Raw genomic sequence first — 22,803 nt, forward strand, 5'->3', positions numbered from 1 at the left:
CGGCGGGCTGTGCTCTAGCGGCAGGATGGCCGCGGCGTGGCGTCAGGGAACAGAAGTGCCTCTCAGGCTGAGCCCGAGGCCAGACGATGAGCAGAGCCTGTACCTTCCTCTCCCGGGCAGCCACGTAGGGGCCCCGCGGCCCAGCCCTGCTTTGGCACCTCCCGCTCCGTCTGGCATGGCTGCTTGGCCCGCCGGCTCCAGGCCCTGGGTGGCATGGCTGCGCTCCGGCTGCTGGTAAGGAGCTGTGTCGGGGAGGACTTTAGGATCTCCAGTCGACTCCTAGAGAATGCTGCAGTCTGCATATTAGACGCTTTTTAGAAGTTTTGAAATTACCTTGATTTTTTAATTGTTATGAAAAACGAACCATTTCTGGACTCTCCCACATGTTCTGTCCCTGGGAGAGCACCCACCCCTTCTGATGTACAGATCATGTCCCTACACCAGCTGAACAAATGTCACGTTAATAAAGAAACTTACGGCATGGCAGGCCCGTCTCTCCTTCCTGGAGCGTCTTCCGGCCTTCCTGGAACGTCTTCCGGCGCAGGAGTGAAGACTGGGTGGGGCTGTGGGTGGGATCCAGGAAGCCTGTGCCCCAGACGGGTACCAGGGCCCCACTCCCCCTGGGAGCCTGGACAGCCCCAGTTAGGAGTGCACTCCGGGAGCCCCAAGCGGCGGAGCAGATTTCCACACCTGCGGCTACCACAGGAAGGGATACCTGGGGTGCAGGTACCCTTGGTGTGCACTGCTGGGGACCCCGGTTCTGCCGGCGGAGGTGCCCCCAACACACATACTCTGCAGGAAACTCTCCTGGCCACACAGAGCCCGCCCCTAACTAGGCTCCCTGCTGGCCTGTCTGTCCAGCTGCCAAATCAGAGAAAGAACCCTATAAAGTGGCAGCTGGAGTCGCTTTCCTTTGCCATCCTGGGCTTCCCAGACCAACGACTTTGTCAGTCTTAGCATGAAAGAGAATCGAATCAGATTTCACAACTTTCTTCCCGGCAGTTCCTGTCTTTAGGAAGTGACCAAGGCACAGGTCCCACATACCCAGAGCACCCCGGCCCCAGGGTGGCAGCTAGCTCCTCCGGAGACAGCAGGGCCGCAGCCAGTGATCACCCATGCATGTCAGGGTCTCGCAGGAGAGATTAAAAGCAGAATCCCTACTTCTGGGCTGGGATAAAGGGGCAACCCTGGGAATCAGAACTAAGCTCCCCAAAGGACTGCCATGAAGCAGTTAGACATATAAGAATCATTTTCTTAGTTTTAATTTTTTAAAAATAAAAATATGAAGCATTGTGTGCACGCTTTTTGGCAGGTCTTCCTTGAGTTACCCGAAATCATCCATGCCACTGAAGGTGGGGCTCAGAGCGGAGCTCTGCATGGGACAGGGGGCTACACCCGGCTCTGGGCATGCTGCCTTCGCTGGGAACCTGAGAGGCCATAAGAACCCCGTGCCCCTCACTGCAGAGGGCAGGAAAGCAGCCCTGCAGGACCCGTGTCCTGATCAAGACAGCTCCAGGGCCGTCAGACAGACGCAGTGCAGGCACTGTCCTCTGCCTGGCAGTCGCAAAATATTTTTCTTGCCATTGTGTATGTTCAGGCAAGTGGCATACCTGCTTTTATTTTTAGAGAACAGCTTCAGGTAAGAATGCTGGGCACAAAACAGAAATTACACCCATACAGGGGACCCTCGAGTTATGACCAGCCTGACATATGAACAACCTGGGCTATGACTGGAATTTTAGTTTTAACTTGGAACCAAAGTCTTGAGTTACAACCCAAGTGCAGGCCACACGTGCTTCCAGATGGCCTCAGATGCAGATGTAACCCTTGAAGAGTTATGGAAGGAATGTCCATTCCTGTGTGGAGTTGAGAAATCTTTCTAAGGACACTGAGCTCTACCCGTATATAGATAGGTGGGAGACACTGAAGGCTGTGAGGAGAAAACTGAGCCTTCAGATGACCAACTTGAGTTACAACCAGCCCTCAGGAACGAATTGAGTTCATAAGTCAAGGGTCTACTGTACCTGGAAAGCAGGTTAATTCCCCTGTGCCTCGGTTTCCCTGATTGTAAAACAAGAAAGTACCCCAGTGGCACCTGTATGCCACTGGGTGGCAGGTGGGTGCTCTGAGAGTCACTCCTGTTCCACGCATCAGACAATTACTGAGCCCCAACCGAGTGCCCGGCAACAGGCTCCACCACCATGCCGGGACATCTCAGCGCCCGAGGTTTCACACTGGACACCACGCCAGACAGCACGTGGCCACTGCCCCGGCAGAGACCCAAATGGGAAGCAATTCCAGCAAAGGCGGTCAGAGAAGGCTGCCCAGCACGGAGGAGACATTCTCAGCCCTAGTGCGTAGGGAGATGTGCCTTCTCCAAGCTGCCTCACTTGCCCACCCCAACCCAGTCTGCCCAGCAGGCCCCACTGTCAAGCCAAGACAGGGCTCCCTCACAGGCAGGCATCACTACGTACCCCGCTTACTCCATCCAGACCCCAAGGAGGGCGGGGAAGTAGCTGAGATGATGCGCAGTGAACCCTGAACCCGGCCTCCTCCCTGGGGAGCAGCTGGTCAAGACGCCTCCGGACACCCACCTTCTCTGAGGGGCCTCTGATGGTGAACAGAGCTTCTAGAGCTAATTCTCTCCTTTCTCTCCTTACACACACACACACACACACACACACTGGCTGATTTTACAGTCAATCTTTCAAAGTGCAATTTGTCTAGGAAAAGCCAATGTGAGGCCCATGTGGGCTCCAACCAATGACAGTGGGGCTCACCCGGCCCAGCCAGTCTCCGCTCTGTATTCTAATGGGCCATATCTTTATCAGGGAAATGTCCCTTCTCTGAACTTCAACTTCTCATGGAGGGTCCCCGGACTCAGAGGCAGAGGCGCTGGCTGTGCTGAGTGTGGGCGGGCAGCACCCCAGCCAGGCCAGTGCAGGCTGGAGAGAGGAGTGCTGGGGAGGCCAGCCACCAGCCCGGGGCACCTGACCACGGAGCGCTGACGTGGGTGCCCAGCGACCGGATGCTCTAGGTGCAGGGCACACAGAGGCTCGGGCGGCTTCTGACTCTCCCAACCTGCCATGACACTCGGGGCCGGAGCCTGGGGTCTCGGACTTTAGGAAGGCCTGGATTTGGGCTTCCTGCTTCCTGCTGCCTGGCCTGGAGATAATGGAGTCCAACCTGCAGGGGACCTTCCTGCTGAACAACACACCACTGGCCCAGTTCTCGGAGATGAAGGCTCCCGTGTGCCAGTACTCCATGCAGAACTCCTTCTACAAGCTCAGCCCCCCGGGGCTGGGCCCCCAGCTGGCTGCGGGGACCCCCCACGGGATCACGGACATTCTCAGCAGGCCCGTGGCCACACCGAACAGCAGCCTCCTCTCCAGCTACCCCCACGTGGCCGGCTTCAGTGGACTCGGCTCCCAGGGAGTCTACTATGGCACCCAGGTGGGGAATTTCCCCAAGGCTGGGAACGAGTACCCCACACGGACCCGGAACTGCTGGGCAGACACCGGCCAGGACTGGCGCAGCGGGCGGCAGTGCGGCGACAGTGAGTATAGGGCACGCCTCCCCGGCTCACCCAGCCCACCTGCACTTGGGGGACGAGGGGGAGGCCCACGTCACCTACACTGCCCTTAGCTCAGACGCAGGCAGACAGAGCCCCACGCTCTGCTGTCCCACCTAGCTTGCCTGGCACAGCTGACTGACCCCTACCCCAGCCCACCTGGTGCACCTGAGCTTCCTCCTGGGAACCGGGGCATTCTGAGCCCAAAGAAGGCCACACAGCCCACCCAAACCCATATGGTGTCCAGCTGCAGCGCCCTCCCCACTCATGCCCAGAACCCATGCCGCCTCTAAAAGGGGCAACTGCCACAGTGTCACCATCCCAAAGAGCTCACTCACACTTGGCATCATTTGGGCCCCGTCGAGGCCCTCCTGGGAGTCAGAGACCCATTTCCCACCCTTTCCCTAGAGTTGACAGCAGCAGTAGGAACGGTAACAGCCCGGCCTCTGGGAGCAGCTGAGCCAGGCAAGGCTTGGGAAACCCTCATCCCACTCACCACTGGCCTCGGCTTTCAGAGAGCTGGTCCAGGGGCCCAGTGCCAGTTGGGGAGCACATACACGGGCAGGAGAGAGTGACAGTGGCTTCGGGAACCATCCTAGTGCCACCAAAACCATTACCAGACCTGTCAGGGACAGAGACTCCCTCACTGCAGAGGGGCTTGAAGCCAACCACAGAAATATCTGTGTCCTGGGCTGCTGCAGGGAGCACAGCTCCTGACACAGTGGAACCTATTTTATAGCCCAGTTTTGGGGTGCTTTAAGCCTCCAGCTATCTCCTCATTGCCGCTTTTCCTCCCTCCCACAGCTCTATACCCTCTTTATCCTCTCCTCTTCAGTCCTGATTACACACACACACACTCACACACACAAACAATGCTAAAACAGTCAGTGGTGAGTTAAGGCAAAAGCTACGACGACTGAAGACAACGATCCCTCTGGAGGTTTCTTCCTCCATCCGTGCCCCAGCCTCCCCAGCTGTCGCGATGGGAGATGGGACATGGGTTTCCAGACGTGTAGGGATTCTGCCTCCTTGGAGCCCCACTGTCTCTAGCTCCTTCCTGCACAGACTGTCCTGGCTTGGGCTCAGGTCAGGCACCCCTGTGTCATCATGGCCATGTGGCAGGGAAGCCGGCCCTGGGACCAGAGGCTTGCCTCTTCTTGCTTTCCAAGAAACAGGAAATGGGTCCAGGATTGGGGGAGGAAGGAGGAACCCAAGCTCCTGGGCGATGACTGCAGATGAAAGATACCAATCCCTGTCTTGGTGTCATGAAGGACAGCCTTGTCTTGGAGCAGACAGGAAGTCCCTATTGTCCCTGAAGCAAAGCAGTAGCACTGAGAACACTGGACAGAAAGGCACGAGTCTGAGTTCCGATCCCCTTCTGTTCCGAGTAGCTATAAACTGGGGTAGCTGCCCTCTTGGAGTCCCTGTTGTCTCAGACCTGACAGAGGTCACAGTCACTGCCACCTGTGCCCTGTGGCAGAGGCAGGACAGGGCTGGCATCCTTCGGGCAGTGTCCAGCACCCACCCTCACTCACCCTACCCCATTTCCCTCCCACCCGCCAGCTCCTGACCCGCTGAGTGACAGCGTCCACAAGAAGAAGCACACTCGGCCCACCTTCACAGGGCACCAGATCTTCGCCCTGGAGAAGACCTTTGAGCAGACCAAGTACCTGGCTGGCCCCGAGAGGGCGAGGCTGGCATACTCGCTGGGCATGACCGAGTCACAGGTCAAGGTGAGTCTGCACAGGAGCCGGCGCCTGCCTTGCAGAGAAGACCCCTGCCAGGCAGGGCAGAAGGGTGGCGACTTCTCAGAGGAAGGCTAGCTGGATCCCACTCCAGAGCCGTGGGGCACCAACCCCACGCCTTCCCCCACCTGCACCATCTGCCAGGAACCTCTTTTCCAATTATGGCCTCTTCACCACATTAGAACTGGATTCCACTCCACCTGCTAGCCAGCAAAAGAAGCTGGCCTCCGTTTACCGGTCTTTAAAATGATGAGAACACCTCCCTCCACTCGCCCTACCCAAAGGACAGTGAGATGGGCATCAGACACAGGTGGCCCCAGGAGACCCCATCCTGGGAGTGTAGACAAGTTCTTTCTGCTTGACACTAAATCTCCCCAGAGACACCAACGAAGAAAGCCTGGAGCCACCAGAGCCTCCAGCTCCGTGCCAGCAAGTTTATGAACTATCCAGGGCAGGCTCGGTAACTGGGCTTTGCCCATGACTAGCTCTGGGACCAGCTCCCCACCCGGCACGAAGGCAGATGTTCCCAGTGGGAGAAAATGCCAGGGTCCCTCTTACAAGCTTTTCAGTCTCTTTAGATGTCTGCAGGCTTCGGCTGTCTCGATGTGCATGTTATTAAGAGGAAATTACCAAGTTCAGTGAAGGACTGGGAAGCTAAAAGAGGAGAAACAATTATTTTAATTTTTTTCAGCATTGGGAGTGGAAGGCAGGGCCTCTTGCATGCTAGGCAAGCTGTTCCTGAGCCACATGCCCGGTAGAGAGCACTTCTTAGCCCCTACCTCTGGGCAGTACCTAGGCTAGGCCCTTCCCACCCTTGCACCCCGGGGTCTTTCTGCATCTCCCACCCAAGGGCACCGGATGGAAAAGGAGAAGGTGGGGACCCCACTGCCAGGTTGCGGCCCAGCTGAATGGGCTGCAGCACCCCCAGCAAGGTGACCCTTACAGGCCCTGAGGTCCCGTGGGAGACTCGGGGACACGTCTCCGCCCCGCCCCAGCTGTAACCCGCCTCCCTCACCAGGTGTGGTTCCAGAACCGCAGGACCAAGTGGCGCAAGAAGAGCGCCCTGGAGCCCTCCTCCTCCACGCCGCGGGCCTCGGGGGGTGCGGGCCCGGGCGGGGACCGCGCCCCCTCGGAGAACGAGGACGACGAGTACAACAAGCCCCTGGACCCCGACTCGGACGACGAGAAGATCCGGCTACTGCTCCGCAAGCACCGCGCCGCCTTCTCGGTGCTCGGCCTGGGCGCGCACAGCTCGTGACGCTCGGTCCCGCCCTCCCCTTCCCTGTGCCGGAGAGGCTGGGACTGGGACGAGGGAGGAGAGGGACGAGGAGGTGCAGGGGTGAGCGCGGGAACTCCGGGAGACCGGCACACCTCCTGGGGCACAGGGAGGCAGAGGTGGCCAGGCTCCGCAGCCGGGAGGCTGATGTACACCCCAGACCTGCCACTGAGATCCGGGGTTGGGGACTGCTGGCTGGGAGCCAGGGGACAGGGTAGGGGCCAGAGATGGAGAGGTGGCGCTGTTGTCCAGGAGTGTTGCCAGACCTGCACAGGCCAGTCCATCCCAGGCTGCAGGAACCAGCTGAGAAGAGAGAGTGGTCCTGCAGAAAACAACTACTTTGACCCTCGCACTGAGGATCATGAGCGGCAGGGCTCTTCCCACGCCCTCTGCCCCGCTTTACCCTTGCTGGCTGGAGAAGGGAAGGCTGGGCTGAGAAAGGGAGGAGGGAGTCCTAGAGCCGTGCCCTACCTGAGAGCCTCCGGACATCCCCGTGTTCTCCAGGACAGGACCGCCCAGGGACAAGAGAGTGCCCCAGCCGGGGAGGGGAGGAAGGGCTGGAAAGGGACTCAGGCACCTCTGCTTCTCCCAGAGGAACACCGAGGCAGAGAGGCTGGGAGGGGGTCCACGAAGGACAGGGTGGGCCCTACCCCTTCCTTTCTGGGGTCACCCTTGGGCCTGGGCCTGGGCCTGGAGCTGCAGCCACTGAAAAGCACCAGTGCAGGCTGTCCTCCACACCCAGATGACCTGGAGCTACTGGCAGGTGGGGGGTGGGGGGCTGTGGGAAACGGCGGGGGCTGGCTACACAGGAGTGCACTCCGAGGAGACCACGAGCTAGCCCATCCTCACTGGCTTTAAAAAATACAAACGAGTAAAAATAAAAGTCCCAGAAACCTTGCTGTGTGGCTCCTGTGTTTCTGTGGAAAGAATGAGCCACAGCGCGGGGCAGTGGTGCCCAGATGTGCCAGCCGTGGGGAGCCAGCATCTCGGCTCTGAGGGCAGCCCCCACCTGGGTCTGTCACTGACTGGTCACACGAATGGGCCAATCTCCATCTGGACGTGTTAGGCACCGTTCCTGGTGCCAAGAAAGCTGAGACAAGTCTAAGGTGTCCCTGACCTCCAGGGGTTCTCGACCTAGGGGAAAACTCTCTGCAGAACACTTGGGGAGTGGAGGCACTAACGTGGCCTGGACCCCAGCGAACTTCTCCCAGGTGGAACACCTGCGCTGTCCCCACTGACCCCACCAGAAACCGTATTATTTATTACATATTATTTTCAGTGTATACGTGTCGTGGTTTAAATCTAGATGTTTCCCAAGAGCCTCACATGTTCGTAGGTGGGGCTTTTGAGGGTGACTGAATCACAGGGCAACATAGCTGACTTGATGTTAGGAAGCCCAGAAGTTCCTTAATCAAGTTGCAGGAGTGGGAAGAGGCCCCTCCAGGGCAGTTTCTGAGGTCCTGCTCTGCTTGCAAAGACCAAGCCCTGGCAGCCCTCCTGCAGACTGTCCACTCTCCAGACCTTTCAGCTTGAGGAGCTATGCACCTATCCAGAGCCCGGGGAGCTAGAAAGGGCTGACCCATGGCTGTGTGTGCCTGCCTCTCCCATCTCGCAGATGCCCAGGGCACGAATTCCCACCCTGTGGGGTCAGCCCTATGGGGGGCAGAAGGAGCCTCTTGCAAAGAGGAAGCATCGGTTTTCCATGAGCCCTGTAACAGGCCCAGGAGATGGGACAAGAAGGCACAGACCGCTTTGAGTCTCTAACCTGCACCCTCTGAAGAGCTTGCAGTTCAGGAGATGGCCCTTCTCTTGAGGAACAGCGTGTGGGCATGCGGCACTCTGTCTCCTCAAGCCAGGCCAGGGCAAGAAGTGGGGCCGTGCTGAGCCCCAGTGAAGAGCCTGCTGACGCGGAGGCTGTCTAGAGGGGTGTCCTGTGGTGGCTGCAGTGGGCGGGAAATCAGCCAGAATTCATGAAGACTCAGCACAGGACACTGAAGAGAGATCCAGTGGGCCTGAGAGCCATGGACGAACACATCTGAGCGAGCCCTGGAGAAGCTGTTGACATAATTCAGGTGCAACATCACCTGAGTGGAGGAAGAATCCTGTGACATTTTTAAAATGCATTTGTTGGCTTCTATTCTGAAGCACCTGACACTCTGAACTACCCTAATATAGCTATAATACTTGCAGGTTTGATTCAAGTCGTGTGGAGTCAGTATTAAATCCAAGTGTTTAACTCCTTGCTCATGGCCTGGATGGCTTGAAAAGAGCTGAAATGGTCTTTGGAGACACCCAGAGTTCACGAGTGAGCAATGGGGAGCAGCACACTGACCACTCTGCACATGGAGCACATGTGTGATCACTCGCCTTTCACCAAGAGCAGCGCTTTGGTTTCGAACAAGCCCCTATTTCAAGTCCTGATCGGTGACAGCAGGGAAGGATTTTATCCATAGTTTGGGTGGGTGGAGTTTTAGTCCTCAACGATGGGATCTTGCACCCCATAAGCATAGAAAAGTTACACAGGAACATGAGCTGCACTACGCAGAAGGCATCACTTTCATCTCTGTAAAATGTGTGCAGGAAATGACAAGCGTATCAAATTGAACCCTGTGGGCCTCGATGTGCACCTCTTACAGCACAGCAGCAGTCAGGTGGCCGAGGTTGCTCCTTAGACAAAGGGTCTGAGGCCATGATGGGGAACCCCACAGGGGACTCGGATGATGCTAGTGTGAGAGTATGACTCCCCATCACCTCCCAGTATCCTCTCCCTGCAGCCGGAGATGGTCCAGTCAGACTGTCTCTGGCTCCCACATCTCAGCGCCTCCTTGTGTGAGCACAGTCCAGCCTCCCTGAGACAGCACAGCCGGTTCACCACAGTCATCTCGTACAGTGAGAGGACAAGACGAGACACTCCCAGCACCTTTGGTAAAGGAACCTGCATGCTGCCCACACCATACTGGCCCTGAGGAGTCAGTGAAGGTCCAGTGCTTTTCTCTGTTATCCCACTGGGGAGTTCCCCCCTGGCTGGGACTCAGGATTTCCAGCCTGTTAAGTACCAAACGTGAAGCCTGGGGGTTTAAGTGGGAGGTTTACCCCACATGCCTCATGCTAGCCATCTGCATTTCCTGACAAAACGAGAGGTCAGCTTTCCTGGTCATCATTCCTTCACCCAAATGACAAGGAGCAGTCAAGGCTAGAAGCCAAAAGTGGTAGCGAAGGGAAGAGCACACATACAAGGACACTACACAAAGTAGACTTGTTCAATGAAAGATGTTCAGAATCTCCACAGACCCTAATAAGTTAGCCCATCAAGGTGTAGCCCACAGTGAGATACACAAATGTATAAGTCCCACTGATACAAAGTTGGGAACTCCCATTCAGTGTGGGATAGGCTCGCACATCCAGCCTGCATTGGCAGCAAGTACCCCTTTGCTAGCTCAAGATGGAGGAACTGACGTCAGCCCGGTGCAAGGAAACCACCAGTTCAGCCACAGACTGCTAAGACTGGGGAAACCAAAGCACTTCGGCAGCTACGTTGCTTCAGTGCCGGAGTGTGTTTGTGTCCACTAAGGAAGGGAAGCATGACTGTGACACATGTACCAATACTGTGGTGTGGAGATGGCTATTATCCTTCACAGTTTTGACTGTCGCTAATGCTCAATTTGTGGAGGAACCAGCTTGGCCCTTGGACAGCCAAGGATCCTACTTTGCATGCATCCTCCCAAGCGTCAGCTCCTCCCACAGTGGGATACCCACTGTGGCCAGCAGTGCCACCACTCCCCTTAAGTCGCTGCGCTCCTTGCTGAGCACCAACTAGAGGGTCGGTGGAGACCTGAACACCACAGGAGGTGGCTGTGAACACCAGGTGGGCAGCACACCTCACACATCCAACACTTCTGTCCAGTGCTGCCCCAGACGTCCACAGCCGCTCCAGCATGGCCATCCAGGAAGCTGTTCAAGCTACAAAACTGATCAATGACCCGAAAGCTGGAATGGAATATAGCCAGGCTGCCAAAAGGCCTCACAAGACCATTGTTTATCAACAAGTATCCTCTATGAGTGCAGAGGGGTCACAGATTCGTCTGGCACAGACTTCCTATGGGACTGGGACATCCCAAAGGACTCCTCTGCCCTTGAGAGAGTGCGCCTACAGCAGAGATGCGATCTGGCCCAGCAGTCTATAGCCCAACGTGGGCCCACTTGAGGAGCACAAGATGTCATGCAATTGAAATAAAAGCAATGCTGTGTCCATTAGTTGAAATAAAAATGGCAAGGAGAACTGACCTCTAACTCCACCAGGAGATGAAATGGTAGGTACCCGAAAGACTGGGCTATGGGAACACTCGGGGATACTGAGGAACATCTATTTTCCAGTCAGAGCACGAGGGACACTGCTGTGGAGGTGGATCCACTATTGTAGCCAGTAACCTTCTGAGATTTCTCCAGTATGCTTCTTTGCTGTAAATTATAGCCAACTTCACTACCTGCAAATTTCCTTTTATCACTTCTTGCAAACCTCCTGCAACTTACTTTAACCTTCTAGTTTTGAGGGGAAAATCTTACCTTACAAAGTTTTTTCTTATCCAAGAACATTATCTCTTTATATCCATCTTTTTCTACATCTCACACTTTTCCTTCCCTCACTCTACACTCTGAGACAACTTCATGAAATTGAAATCTAGACAAAATCACTTTTCTTCCAACAAAATAACATTTTATGACTTCCTATAGCTTTCTCATCAAAATAAAGCCCAATTTCCCTGTATAAAGAATTACACATGCATGTTAATTAGACTTTTTAACCCAGGAAAAAAGCAATCTCGAGCAGATTTTTATACACACTAACACTTTATGATTTGAATATTCCCCCACAGTGGGGCAGAAGTTAGTCTGGCATGCCTTAAATATGGGACAGGAGAGCTTGATACTGCAATAGACGGCTGTCATCTGCTGATGTCCTTTTTGCCTTTAAAATAGCTTGACCCTAATGAAGAATCTGCAGGACAACTTAGTAGCTTTTCCTGCCAGGGTGGCAGTTGAAGCCACTGCTCTTAGAGACCATCTCAGTGCCCCTGTGTCTAAATACATGGGAAAATAGGGCAAGAACTAGAGACAGTCTCCTAGTCTTTGAATAAGGACCCTTATTATCACTCTCTATAGCTCAGAGTGACAAAGAATGATAATAAGACTCCTTACCAGGCAAACTCCTGCAGCCAGAAAAGCAGAAGCCACTGGCTCCCAGAAAGGCCCAGAAGCGTCTCTCTGTGTGTGTCCCGTGCACTGATGCACTTGTGGGAACTCGAGTATGGGAGTCTCAGAGTGAAGGTTAAAGAACATAAGGACCCATATATTGCACAAGCCAAATGAACAAGGCTTTCCCTGACAGAGTTTCTGTATCAGGTACCCTAGAGTCCGGATGAAGCTTTCTCTTCTTTACCTGCCACACAATGGTCACCCAAGGCTCCTCCAGGGTGAGGGGTGCCTTCTGAGCAGCCCTCTGCAGTCGAGCCATTGACTCCCTCTCACGGGGGTGCAGAAGTGAGTCGCTGCCCAGCCAGCTCTTCCTGAGCCAGTGTGGACACCCTCCTTCCCAGTGACTCTTTTTCCACAATATGCATACTGCGTATTGCTTACTGAGTAAATCCTGAGGGCCTCGAAAGTCACCCTGAGGTGGAGGCTGAATTCAAGCACTCAAAATCTGTGTCTTTTTCTCTAACCTTTTATCTGCTTGCCTATTCTGCCTGGTCCCTTTCATTATACATATTGAAGTTCTCTACCACCCAAGGGTCTTACCTCAAGCTTTTGTAACCTCCCCCTGGTATCTGGGGCAGACTGCGGTATAAAGCACATGGCCGGTAGGGCTCTCCCTGCTCCTTTAATGCCAGTGCTGGTTTGGCATTAGTAGTATTTCAGAAGGCCTCCAACAAGTGATTTTCAAATGCAAAATTCACCTCCCTTTCTTGCGTTACGCCTCCACTGGCTACTTCAGCAGTTTTTCTAAGAATCTGTTCTTTCTCATGAGAAGTGGAGCACTAGGTTAAAACTGCACATCCCCCCAAATCAGAAAAAAATTATACTCAACTCAAATCCATCCATAAATTCATCAGGATTCTCAGAAAAACTACCAAATCTCTCTCTGTACTGAGCCACATTCACCACTAAGAAGGGAGCATGCACTCCTATAGCTTCCCTATTTCCACCTGACACGTCCCGTGATGGGAACAGATTCCCTGAGTAGAGTGGGGTGCTAGTTTGTTTCCTGACCTCAAACCCATTGGAGATGACGCTAATGGGGTAGGTGGGGGTAGAAGTGGCCTCTGCCTTGGATGAGGAAGAAGAGGTGGTAAGGGGAGAAAGGTACTATTGGCTTGGTTGACAGGGTGGCTCCCAAACTGTGAATGGGGAAGCAACATCTGCCAGTGAGGTGCCATTTGGAGGTAGAGATTGTTAGGATGTCTGTGCCAGGTTGTGTAGGTCTAGGGAATTTAGCCACATAAACCTGATAAGAGTTCCCAAGTCCAGGAACCATAAAAACCTGGTTGTAAAGAATTTTTCTCCTTCTGGCAGAACAAATCTAGTTGAAGAATGGTATTGTAGTTCAGGGACCCACTTGCTGTCCATCATTCTTGGTCTCCCAATTTATACTGAGGCCAGACTGTTACAGAAGATGATCAGCCTCTTTTTCTTTAAACCAGCATTCTTAATTTTGGAACCACCCTCGGTTCCATCCCCAGCACTGAAAAGAAGTTGTTAGACTGCTATGAATGGGTGTGAGCAGATTTACAGCACTGTAACACACAGCCATACTCGACTGTATGCAGAATAAGAGAGCTTTGGAGAATGAGGAAGCAGCAGCCAGCAGGCCTAGGTAACGGCTGGGGTCCTTGCAGACCCAAGATTAGACTCCAGGAGGCTGGCTGGGGACTGCCAGCCATGGTGCACAAAGAAAAGTTTCAGATACACAGCCCCTTGAGATTGCCAGTGACAGGACTGAACCCCAAATGTGCATCAGCACACTCTGTAGATGGCACAGTGCCTACTGCTCAAGGGGACCCACAGCCAGCAGGGAGATTAAACTTTGCCCTTATCCTCTGCATAATGTTTTAGAAGGATTTTCAACAGAAAGTGCTTTGAACAATTCGCTCCCTGGTGATGCTCAAGTAAACAAAAGGGTGCCAGATGTCTATCAAGCCTGCCGTGGGCTATCACTGTTAGACCACATCATTTTAGGGAGGAATCTAACAGACTGGCAAACGAAAGAATGGCCCGTCACTTGCGAGGCAGAGGCCGTGAGAATGAGGTAAAGAGACTCCTGGTGCTCATCTTGTTCCTGGGCCTGCGTGCGACGGGATGCACTGGGCATAGCCCTCCCAACACACACACACAGCAGGAGGCCCAGGTGCAGGTAGTGCCCAGCACTCCTGAGAAGAGGAAAGCGTACCTTGCACCTTGAGGGACGACAATGTCCCTGGCTTCCAGATGAAGGAACCAAGACAGAGAAACCGCCTGCCACACCCCAGGCCCAGGAATGCCACCGGATTCTATTTCCCCAAAGTGCACCCTCCAAGGGCTCACTGCACGCTGTCACCGCCCCAGGGCCAGCTGCTCTGCTGTCCCACTGTGTGAGCCGCCCCTGGACATCGCGATGCTGTGCAGTGCCGAGTGCTTCCCTTGCTCCAAGAGCCATAGGAAGCAGGTGTTTGCATCACACCCACCTTACAGCTGTGCACACGGGACACTGGGACGCTGGGGAACGAGCGAGCACCAGGCTGCCAGCTTGACTCAGGTAGACTCTGGAGTGCCCATTCCTAACCATCATAAAAAATAAATAAAAGGAAGAAAAACGAAAAGAAATGAGAATTAGGAAACTTCAATAGCAAAAATAAATATATTTTAAAAATTAAAATGCAAGTAAGAGCTGGGAGAAGAGCTCAGTGGTAAAGCACATGCATAACATGTTCAAGGGCCTGAGTTCAATCCTCAGCACCAAAAGAAATAAATTATTGCATTTTCAGAAAAGAGTAAAACAATAACAGTAACTGCAACACCATGAAACGGGAGGGGAGAAGGCCCATTTGAATTCAGGCTGGAGTATGAACTGGTTAAAAAGAAGGGTGGGGGAAAGGTAATAAGGGAAAAGAAAAAAATAGAAGAAAATGAAAAAAATGGAAATAAAGTGTTTGTAAATGGGGAGGGGAGGAGGGGATGAAGGGAGGGCAGGGATAAGGGGAAAAAATGGGAACCAAGACCTGTCATGTAAAGGTACAAGATCCCAATGATGAATGTAACTGTACTGTATACCTAAAAAGTACCAATAATCTCAAATGAGAGAAAAAAATTAGGGGCTAGGGATTTAGCTCAGTGGTTCTGCCACCTGCCTCGCAAGCACAAGGACCCGAGTTCAATCCCTGGTACCAAAAAGGAAATTAGGATTATATATATGTTATAGATAAAAATCTGTGCAGTCAACATTTTTGGCACCGGGGACTGAGCCCAGTTTGCAGACTCCTTTGCCTGGTTCTGTGCTTGGCCTGGGATACAACACAAGAAAGTGTCCCTGCCTCCTGAGGCCCACAGTCTCGAAGGAGCTGCACTGCCAAGACAGCCCGGAGCACAGAGCTGTCTGCACCCGTGAGGAGCGTCCTCACAGGGAACAGAAACCAAGGAGGCTGAGGGTGAGCAGGAGAGACCTCTGCGACTTACAGCGCACACTAGCAGGGGGAACTCACACATCAAGAGTACTGCATCTTTACTGGAAGAACAGACACTAAAGGTGATGTTATTAGAAAGAATCTTGCGTCTGTGTCATCTAAGATTTAGAATTTAGAATTTGAGCTAGGCGCTACAGAAATAAAAGCAATACCTAAATCTCCATTTTTTTACAATAATACGGTAGCATCCTATAGTTTTTAAAGATGTTTCCTTATACATTATCCCCTTTATTAAAATTTTATTGTAAACTGACAACTTATAGTGGCGGATGTTTTGGGGTACAAAAAGATGTTACTATTGATAAGATGATGTTAAAATGGCCCCGATGCCTCATGTTTGGAAGGGAACTGGGTTATCAGGCACTGTGGGTCACCGGGGGCATGCACTGGAAGGGTCTGTCACCTTTCCCAGATCCTCCCTCGCTCCCTCTCTGCTTCCTGACGCCGTGAAGCAAGCGGCTTTGCTCCGTCAGAGCTGTCCACCTGCCTGCCTGTCTTGGAGCCAGCTAACTACGGGGCTACACATGCAAGACAAGATGGATCCTCCTCCTTTACGTCCGGTGTGCCCACTGTGGTGTCTCATCAGTGAGGAAAGTGAGTAACACAGAAACGGAATGACTGAGTCAAGCTAATCGATGTATCTATCACCTCAAGTACTTAGCAGTGTTATAGTGAGAACATTTGATGTTTACTCTTAGCAGCTTTGAATGTCCACTTCACTATTGACTATATTTGTCATGTCATGCGGTGGTGCCTTAAAAAGAAAACATCGCTCCTTCTGAGATGTTGTCCCCTCTGCCTCTGTGACCACCCTCATCCTCTGCCTCCAGGAGTTTGGCTCTTCTAGGTCCACGTGGGACTGAGACTGTGAGGTGTCTGTCTCTGTGGCTGGCACAAATGACAGCATTTCCTTCTTTCCGGGCTAAATAATATGACACAGTGTCTGCGTCCCACACCTTCTTTCTCCAGCCTGGGCTGCTTCTGTAACTGGATCTTGTGAATAGTGTTGCAGTGGACATGAAAAGATGTACCTCCTCTGCACACGATTGCAAACCTACAGGGTAAATGCCCAGAGGGGGGATTGTTGGGTGCTCTTTTTTGGTGTGTCTCATGGTGGTTGTACAAACTCACATTCTCACTAACAGGGTACAAGGACCCTCTGTTCTCCACCAATTCGCCAACACCTGCATCTTCATCTTTTTGCTAACAGCCCTTCTGACCAATGTGAGACAATGGGTCACTGTGGTTTTGACTGGCATCTTCTAAAGATTAGCAGTGTTGCCTATTTTTCCTTATATCTGCTGCTCATCTGTTTGTCTTCTTTGGAGAAATGTCTATGGCTGGGAGTGGTGGTGCACGCGTGTAATCCCAGAACTAGGAAGGCTGAGGCAGGAGGATCACCATGAGTTCGAGGCCAGCCTAAACTACTTAGCAGAACCCTGTCTCAAAAAAGAAAGAAAAGAAAAGAAAGGAAAGGAAAGGAAAAGGAGGGGAGGGGAGGGGAGGGGAGGGAAGGGAAGGGAAGGGAAGGGAAGGAAGGTAGGTAGGTAGGTAGGTAGGTAGGTCTAGGAAGTTCTTTGCTCATTTTTTGAGTTGTTTTCTTGCTATTGAATTGAGTTCCTTATATCTTCTGGATATTACTCTTTTATTGAATGTACATCTTGAAAATACTTCCCTCCAATATCTAGGCTGTCTCTTCACAGTGCTGTTTTTGCTGTGGAGAATCTTGACAGCATCACCTAATTCCATTTGTCTCATTTTGCTTTTGTTGTCTATACCTTAGGGACCGAATCTAAAACATTCAGTGCCCAGACCAATGTCATATTTTTTTTTAACATCAATTTTCTTCTACAAATGTTTCAGTTTCTGGTTTTAGGTTTAAGCCTTTAATTGCTGAGAGTTTGTGTGGTGGGAGATGTTTCCGGTTTTATGGACCTGGATGTAGACGTCCAGCTGCCGAGCACCATTCTTCCCATCATGTGCTCTTGGCACCACACAGGAACTGGGCAGCCATACACACGTGTGGACATGGGTCCTGAGCTCCATGCACAATTCTGTTGGCTGCTGTGCATATTTTATGCCAGTATCACACTGTCTTCTTACTATGGCTGTGCAGTATAGTCTGAAATCAAGGAATGTGATGCTTCCGGCTTCATTATTTTTGCTACAATTTCCTGGCCTATTTGTGTATGTGTGGTTTTGGTTTGTTAGTTTTTGTCTTTGTTCTGTAGTTTCATATGAATTTCAGGATTGTGTTCTCTATTTCTTTTGTTTTTGTTGTTTGTTTGGTTTTGAGTCAGGGTCTCACTATGTAGTTGAGACTGACCTGGAACTCACTATGTAGTCCAGGCTGGTCTGAACTCACAGCGATCCTCCTGCCTGAGCCTCCCAAGTGCTGGGATTACAGGCGTGCACCAGCACGCCTGGCTTGTGTTCTCTAGTTCTATAAAAAATGACATTGGAATTTTGTTAAGGTTTACATCCTGATAATGTTATTTCATTTGATTCTCAGACTGGGCATCAGATTTTATTCCTAACTTGCAAATGAGAGATCTGAGGCTTGGAGCACTGAGGTTGTCCGTCCAAGGTCAGAACTCTGGGCGGGGGTGAGACCAGACCTCCACGTCCTGCAGCTATAATCCAGGGTCAGGGCCACTTCCAGGCATACAGTGACTGGGAGCATCAAAGCTTCAAAAAACACAGGAGGACCAGGTAAAGTCCTCTGATCACGCATGAGTCAGCACACCTGTCACAAACATCCTTCGGGCTGGTGTAGTTTCTGGGCTGGTGTAGTTTCTGCGCCTGTGTAGCTAACCACCCATGTCCCTGATGCGGCAGGCACACTGTAGCTGGAGACGGCCACCCAGACATGTCCCAAATTGGATGACAAGAGCACTCCTCAAACAGTGAGATCGCTGGGCCCTGCTTGTGTCTTTGGGTCAGTGGGAGAAGAGGAAGGGAGAGGCCCTGGAATGGGCCTGGTTAGCCAGCACCCCAGGGAACCCTAAGTGAACAAATATGGGAAACAGTGATCTAAAAGCTCAACTCCTTTGAAGTCCACGTGCTTTGGCTCTCTTGCCACCTGTGGAGTCATTTGCAAAATGAGCCCAGCTGAATCCACAGCTTTACCTTCCTCCTTAGACAGTGAAGAGGAATGACCTGGGTACATGGGGCTGCGGGACCTGCACCCACCCTTCCCGCAGCCACATGCCACAGGCTGTGGCTGGAAGACCTGTGCAAAGGTCTGATACCTTGGCTGGCTCTTGGGATTTACAGTTTCATCTACTTGTTTTTCTCAACTCAAGGTATCTTCTTTATCAAAATTTGCTAAATGACCACTGTATTCTACAAAGGAAAAGTAAGGCTGCACTTGCAGTTCTAGTGTTGGCTTGGCTGGGAATGGATGCTTCTGCTCCTCTGCTGGTCTGTGATACTGGCTGTTCCATGGAGATGGCCTGGGCTGCCCCAACCTGTGAGGAAATCTTCCTGAGGCCTCAAAGCCCACGATTCAGGAGAACCTTGGGCTGCAGCAGCCCCACCTCTGTAACCTCATGTGTGAGTCAGCTTTCCATTGGTATAACAAAATACCTGAGGCAATCAGATTAAAAATGGGAAAGGTTCATTTTGGCTTGCGGTTTTGGAGTCTTCAGTCCATGCTCAGTTGGCCTTGCTACTCTTGGGGCTGTGGTGAGGCAGCTCAACATGGTAGAAGCACATGGTGAGGGAAGCTGCCATCTCATGGTATTGAGAAACAAAGGGAAGGGGGGAAGAGGCCAGGGCTCCCCTACCTCCTTCAAGGGGGTCCCATCTTTAAAGTTCTCATCACCTTCCAATAGGGCCACAGGCTTGGACCAAGCTTAAATTCAGCACATGGGCCTTTGGGAGACATGCATGCTGACCACAGCACCACTGACCCGCCAGCACTGCTCTGAGAAGGGTCAGGCTGTTAGCCCCTCTTGTGCCATTCAAGCTTTGCCGAGCCTATAAAGTCACAGTCACTGCTCAGTCACTTATGGCCTGGGACTCTCCTGCCTGTGCCAATGCCCCTCTGCCAGCTGCCCCACCTCCGAGTCCCTGACCTGGCCCCTCCAATCTATTTCCCATCCTTGGGCCTGACTCCCGACAATGAGCTTGGGGGCACAAGTGGAGCTTCAGATGAAGGCAGTGGGGGCGGGCCAACTCCCAGGCTCCTTGCGGTCTGTTGGGATGGTGCCTTTGAGTGGTGACCCCACAGGCAGGATGTAGCAGCTCAGCACCCTCAGCCAGTACTCCTTCTCCTGTTCTCAGAGGTGGATGCCAGCCTTAGCAGAAGCAACAACCTTGGCAGTGGTGGCAAGGCCTGCTTTGCCTTCCCTGTGCAGCCCTTTGCCAGCCTCTCTCCCCACAGTCAAGCCAGAGGCTGGTATTCAACAGCCCCTCATCAGGCCTCTCTTAGAGGCAAACAAACATCATTAATCTTGGTAAAGTGAGCGAAAGCACATTCACCTGTCCCGGCGAGAGAATTAATGTTGTGTCAATAGGAAGTTAGTGTTTACCTCTGGCCTTGACATCTTCCTTTTACTACAAAAAGCCCAGGGTGGGCCAGACCACAGTCAGCAGAGATGAGAAAACCCAGAAATCAGGAGCCAGTGGGGATCTGTGGCCCAGGAGGGAAGGTGACAGGGTGGCCTTGCTAAAGTCACCTGCCAGTTGTGGGGAGAGTACAGAAGTCCCCAGCCTCAGGCGAGCTGTGTCTTGAGGTCAGAGATTCTCCTTAGCCTGTGAGACCTAGGTAGACCTCTCCCTGGCTGGCCTGGACTAACAGGGACAGCCCATAGGAGGTGCCTCCTTTCCTGCCTCTGAGCCAGCCAGCAGCACACACAGCTGCTCAAGCTGAATGGAATGTCGCTGCCAAAGTTGCAGCTGCTTACTGAGCACCTCAATGCCAGCCACTGTGTGTGACTGACAGTCTTGAAAAACCCTGTCAAGTAGGTTAGGACACCTTTCTCTCCAGTGAGAAATCATGGCAGAAAAGCAAAGTCAGCGGCCTCAAGGGTCCACACAGAGAGGAAGTAGATCTCAACCCAAGTCTGAAACCAAAACCAGACCCTGCTACACGCCTACACACACACACACGGGTTCATACCAGGAAGGATCAGTCCCAGCTCGTGAGGTCAAGTGTAAGGAAATCTCTTCTGGGTGCCCCAGGGAGTCCTCAGGGTGGGAGAGGCAGGGAGAGACAAGGAGAGGCAGGGCCGGGCCAGCCAACTTGAGGGTGTGGGGGTGTGCATGCCTATGTGCCCAGGAAAAGAGACCAAGCAGGGCGATAAGATCGCTCGTTTCCAGAGCAAAGCACCAATTAAACACAAGGCAGATGTGAGCAAATAAAGCTGTGGCGTCCAGAAAGAAAATCAATACTAGATTATATGTTCCAGCCCAATCATATGCCAATTAATACAGGGAGGGTGGGGCCAGGAGGGAGATAAGTCCTGCTGGCCAGAATGTGGAGATCACTGTCTGTCCTGGGCTGTGAACCCCTCCAGCTTTCCCACAATGGGACCTCAGGCCCCAGCCTTCCCAGGAGGGGCTGGGGGTCTGGGGAGCCTCTGTGTGACCAGTGAGGCGGAGAAGTCACTCCCAGGATGCATGTTGGAAACCAGGGGACAGGAAGGGCAAGTGGGTGAAAAATGCTCTGGGGGATGGCACCTACTGGAGGGGGCAGCCCAAGCCACAAAGACAGGCTAACAACAGCTAACTCATCCCCAGAACCAACAAGAGACCTGCCCTTGCCAAGTGACCAACGCCCCTGGTTCTTCCGTCTGTGCTTTAATTCAGAAAGTACAGTTGAGCAGTTAACAACTCATTCGCGCGGTGATAGGAGACAGTGGCAGGGCTGCAGTACATGGCAGGCAATGTCCACAGCATGGTCAGCTGCTCAGAACACTCTGTGCAGGGGCTCCAGGCTCAATACTGGGGTGACAGCCACTGCCAGCCAACAGATAGGATTACTAACCGCACTGGGTCCTGTTCCAGGGGAGGTGGCTTTGACACTATTGGAAACACAAGATGGTGTCCCAGGCTATCCTGCTGAAGGCGAGGACCAGTCCTGCCATGTTGGAGTCAAGGCAGGCACTCTCTTCCGAAAAACACCTGAAGGCCCCAGGGAAAAGGAGACCCAGAGTTGCTTGACAAACCACACACAAGTGGAAAGAAGGTGGCAAATGCATGAGGAAAGCGTATCTGTTCCCAGAAGTGCCCACGGGAAGGTCGCAGCCAGAGCTTCTCCTGCCCCAAACACACCTGACTCAGGAGTTCCAGAGAAAAGCCTTTTCCAAGTGGGACTTCCTTGGGCCAATGACTGTTGTGTGCAAAAAAAAAGAAAAAAAAACCCACAAAATTTTCTAGCTGAATTATTTTTTTAGACATTTTGCAAGATGCACGGCCTCCCTGACAATTTTTAATGTACTAACTGCCTGGTCCAGTGAGCTGATTAATTGGTGCTGGAGAGATCAATAAAAAACAGAAAATTAAAACAATTTTAAAGTGATTAAGTAGTTTAACACCTGTCTCCCGTCACGTCAGCGCAGGAAGAAAAATAAAGCAGGTGTCGAAGGGGCCCCTTGAAGCAAGAGAAAACAGCGCCTGCCTCGGAGAAATGACAAATGGCAGCGGCCGGATCAATCTGTGCACGGGCGGTGGGAAGGCACCCAAGCAGGAGGCGCTGTCCATGCGCCGCAGTCCGGGCCAGGAGCTCAGGAGCCTGCGCTTGCCCAAGCCAGGTGCTGGATGGGATCCCGGGGAAGGACCCACTCAGTGTCCGCGCAGTCCAGCCCCACTGAGGGCGCAGTTCAAACACACCTGCAGTGCTCTGCAGGGCCTGTGAGGGTCACTGCTGTCCCTAGGAAGACCAGACCTGACTTTGGAAGCTCCACCTGTCCGCCTTCCTCCCCAGGGAGACAGAGGCTCCCAACCCCCACCTTCCCCTGCACCCACACCCCGTCTGGTGACGTCACAGGTGTGAGGGGACCTGCTGGGTGACAGCTGCAATGTCGCTCCTACCTCTTCTGGTGGAACTGCTGAGCAACGTGCTCCTTTCCCGTGGTCTGGTGTGTTTGACTCAAGTCAGCTCAGAGTGACAGAAACTGAGACGACTGTTCCACTTCCCCAGCGATCTTTAACAAGAGTGGGCGAGCCTGGGCGGGAGAACAGAGGAGAGGTTAACAAATGTTGGCCCCAAGTGAAACATCACACAAAAGCCTCATTTTACCAGGTAAGTGGACATGCAAGGTCACTCACATTCTAGAAGCTGTGTAAAGCTGGCCTCCACCTCTGGGCCTGGCTCACCACAGCCCAGCCCAGGAGCCGGGACAGGTGCGCTGCTCCTGAAAGCCTGCATAAACTCACCTGCTTGCCAGCTCCCTGGCCACTTCCAAGGGTCCCTGGTGGCAGCACTTTCACCCCAAGAAGAGGAGAGACAAGGAAGTCCAACGAGGCCTTGCCGCCCAGGGGAAAGCCCTCAGC

The 22,803-nt window shown here is 52.9% G+C and overlaps 1 protein-coding gene and 1 long non-coding RNA gene across 3 annotated transcripts; one reads left to right on the top strand and one right to left on the bottom strand.

Moving 5' to 3' along the window:
• The first annotated feature begins 1,741 nt into the window (after positions 1-1,741).
• Positions 1,742-6,593, top strand: Nkx6-3 (NK6 homeobox 3). The gene is made up of 3 exons (XM_010617130.3): positions 1,742-3,556; positions 5,135-5,304; positions 6,335-6,593. Exons 1-3 carry the CDS (start codon positions 3,175-3,177, stop codon positions 6,572-6,574), a joined length of 792 nt encoding a protein of 263 aa, XP_010615432.1. The 5' UTR covers positions 1,742-3,174; the 3' UTR covers positions 6,575-6,593.
• An 882-nt stretch (positions 6,594-7,475) lies between these two features.
• On the bottom strand, positions 7,476-22,672 carry LOC109117829. 2 transcript variants are annotated; one of them, XR_002025121.2, is made up of 3 exons: positions 22,342-22,672; positions 14,308-14,400; positions 7,476-8,647 (listed from the first exon to the last, which is right to left on the bottom strand). It is a non-coding gene; the product is annotated as an uncharacterized LOC109117829 (long non-coding RNA). The 2 variants fall into 2 exon arrangements; XR_004517836.1 differs by having other exon boundaries at positions 7,476-8,676.
• Positions 22,673-22,803: the final 131 nt, after the last annotated feature.

The sequence above is a fragment of the Fukomys damarensis genome, unplaced genomic scaffold, assembly GCF_012274545.1.
Source record: "Fukomys damarensis isolate Sample0158 unplaced genomic scaffold, DMR_v1.0_HiC HiC_scaffold_18, whole genome shotgun sequence".
In the NCBI taxonomy this organism is placed as follows: domain Eukaryota; kingdom Metazoa; phylum Chordata; class Mammalia; order Rodentia; family Bathyergidae; genus Fukomys; species Fukomys damarensis.

Excerpts from the sequence above, each read along its gene's own strand:
- Nkx6-3 (XM_010617130.3), top strand. The coding sequence starts at position 3,175 with ATGGAGTCCAACCTGCAGGGGACCTTCCTGCTGAACAACACACCACTG. Across the intron at positions 3,557-5,134 it reads CGGGCGGCAGTGCGGCGACA|CTCCTGACCCGCTGAGTGAC; the intron begins GTGAGTATAGGG and ends CCCACCCGCCAG. Across the intron at positions 5,305-6,334 it reads TGACCGAGTCACAGGTCAAG|GTGTGGTTCCAGAACCGCAG; the intron begins GTGAGTCTGCAC and ends CTCCCTCACCAG.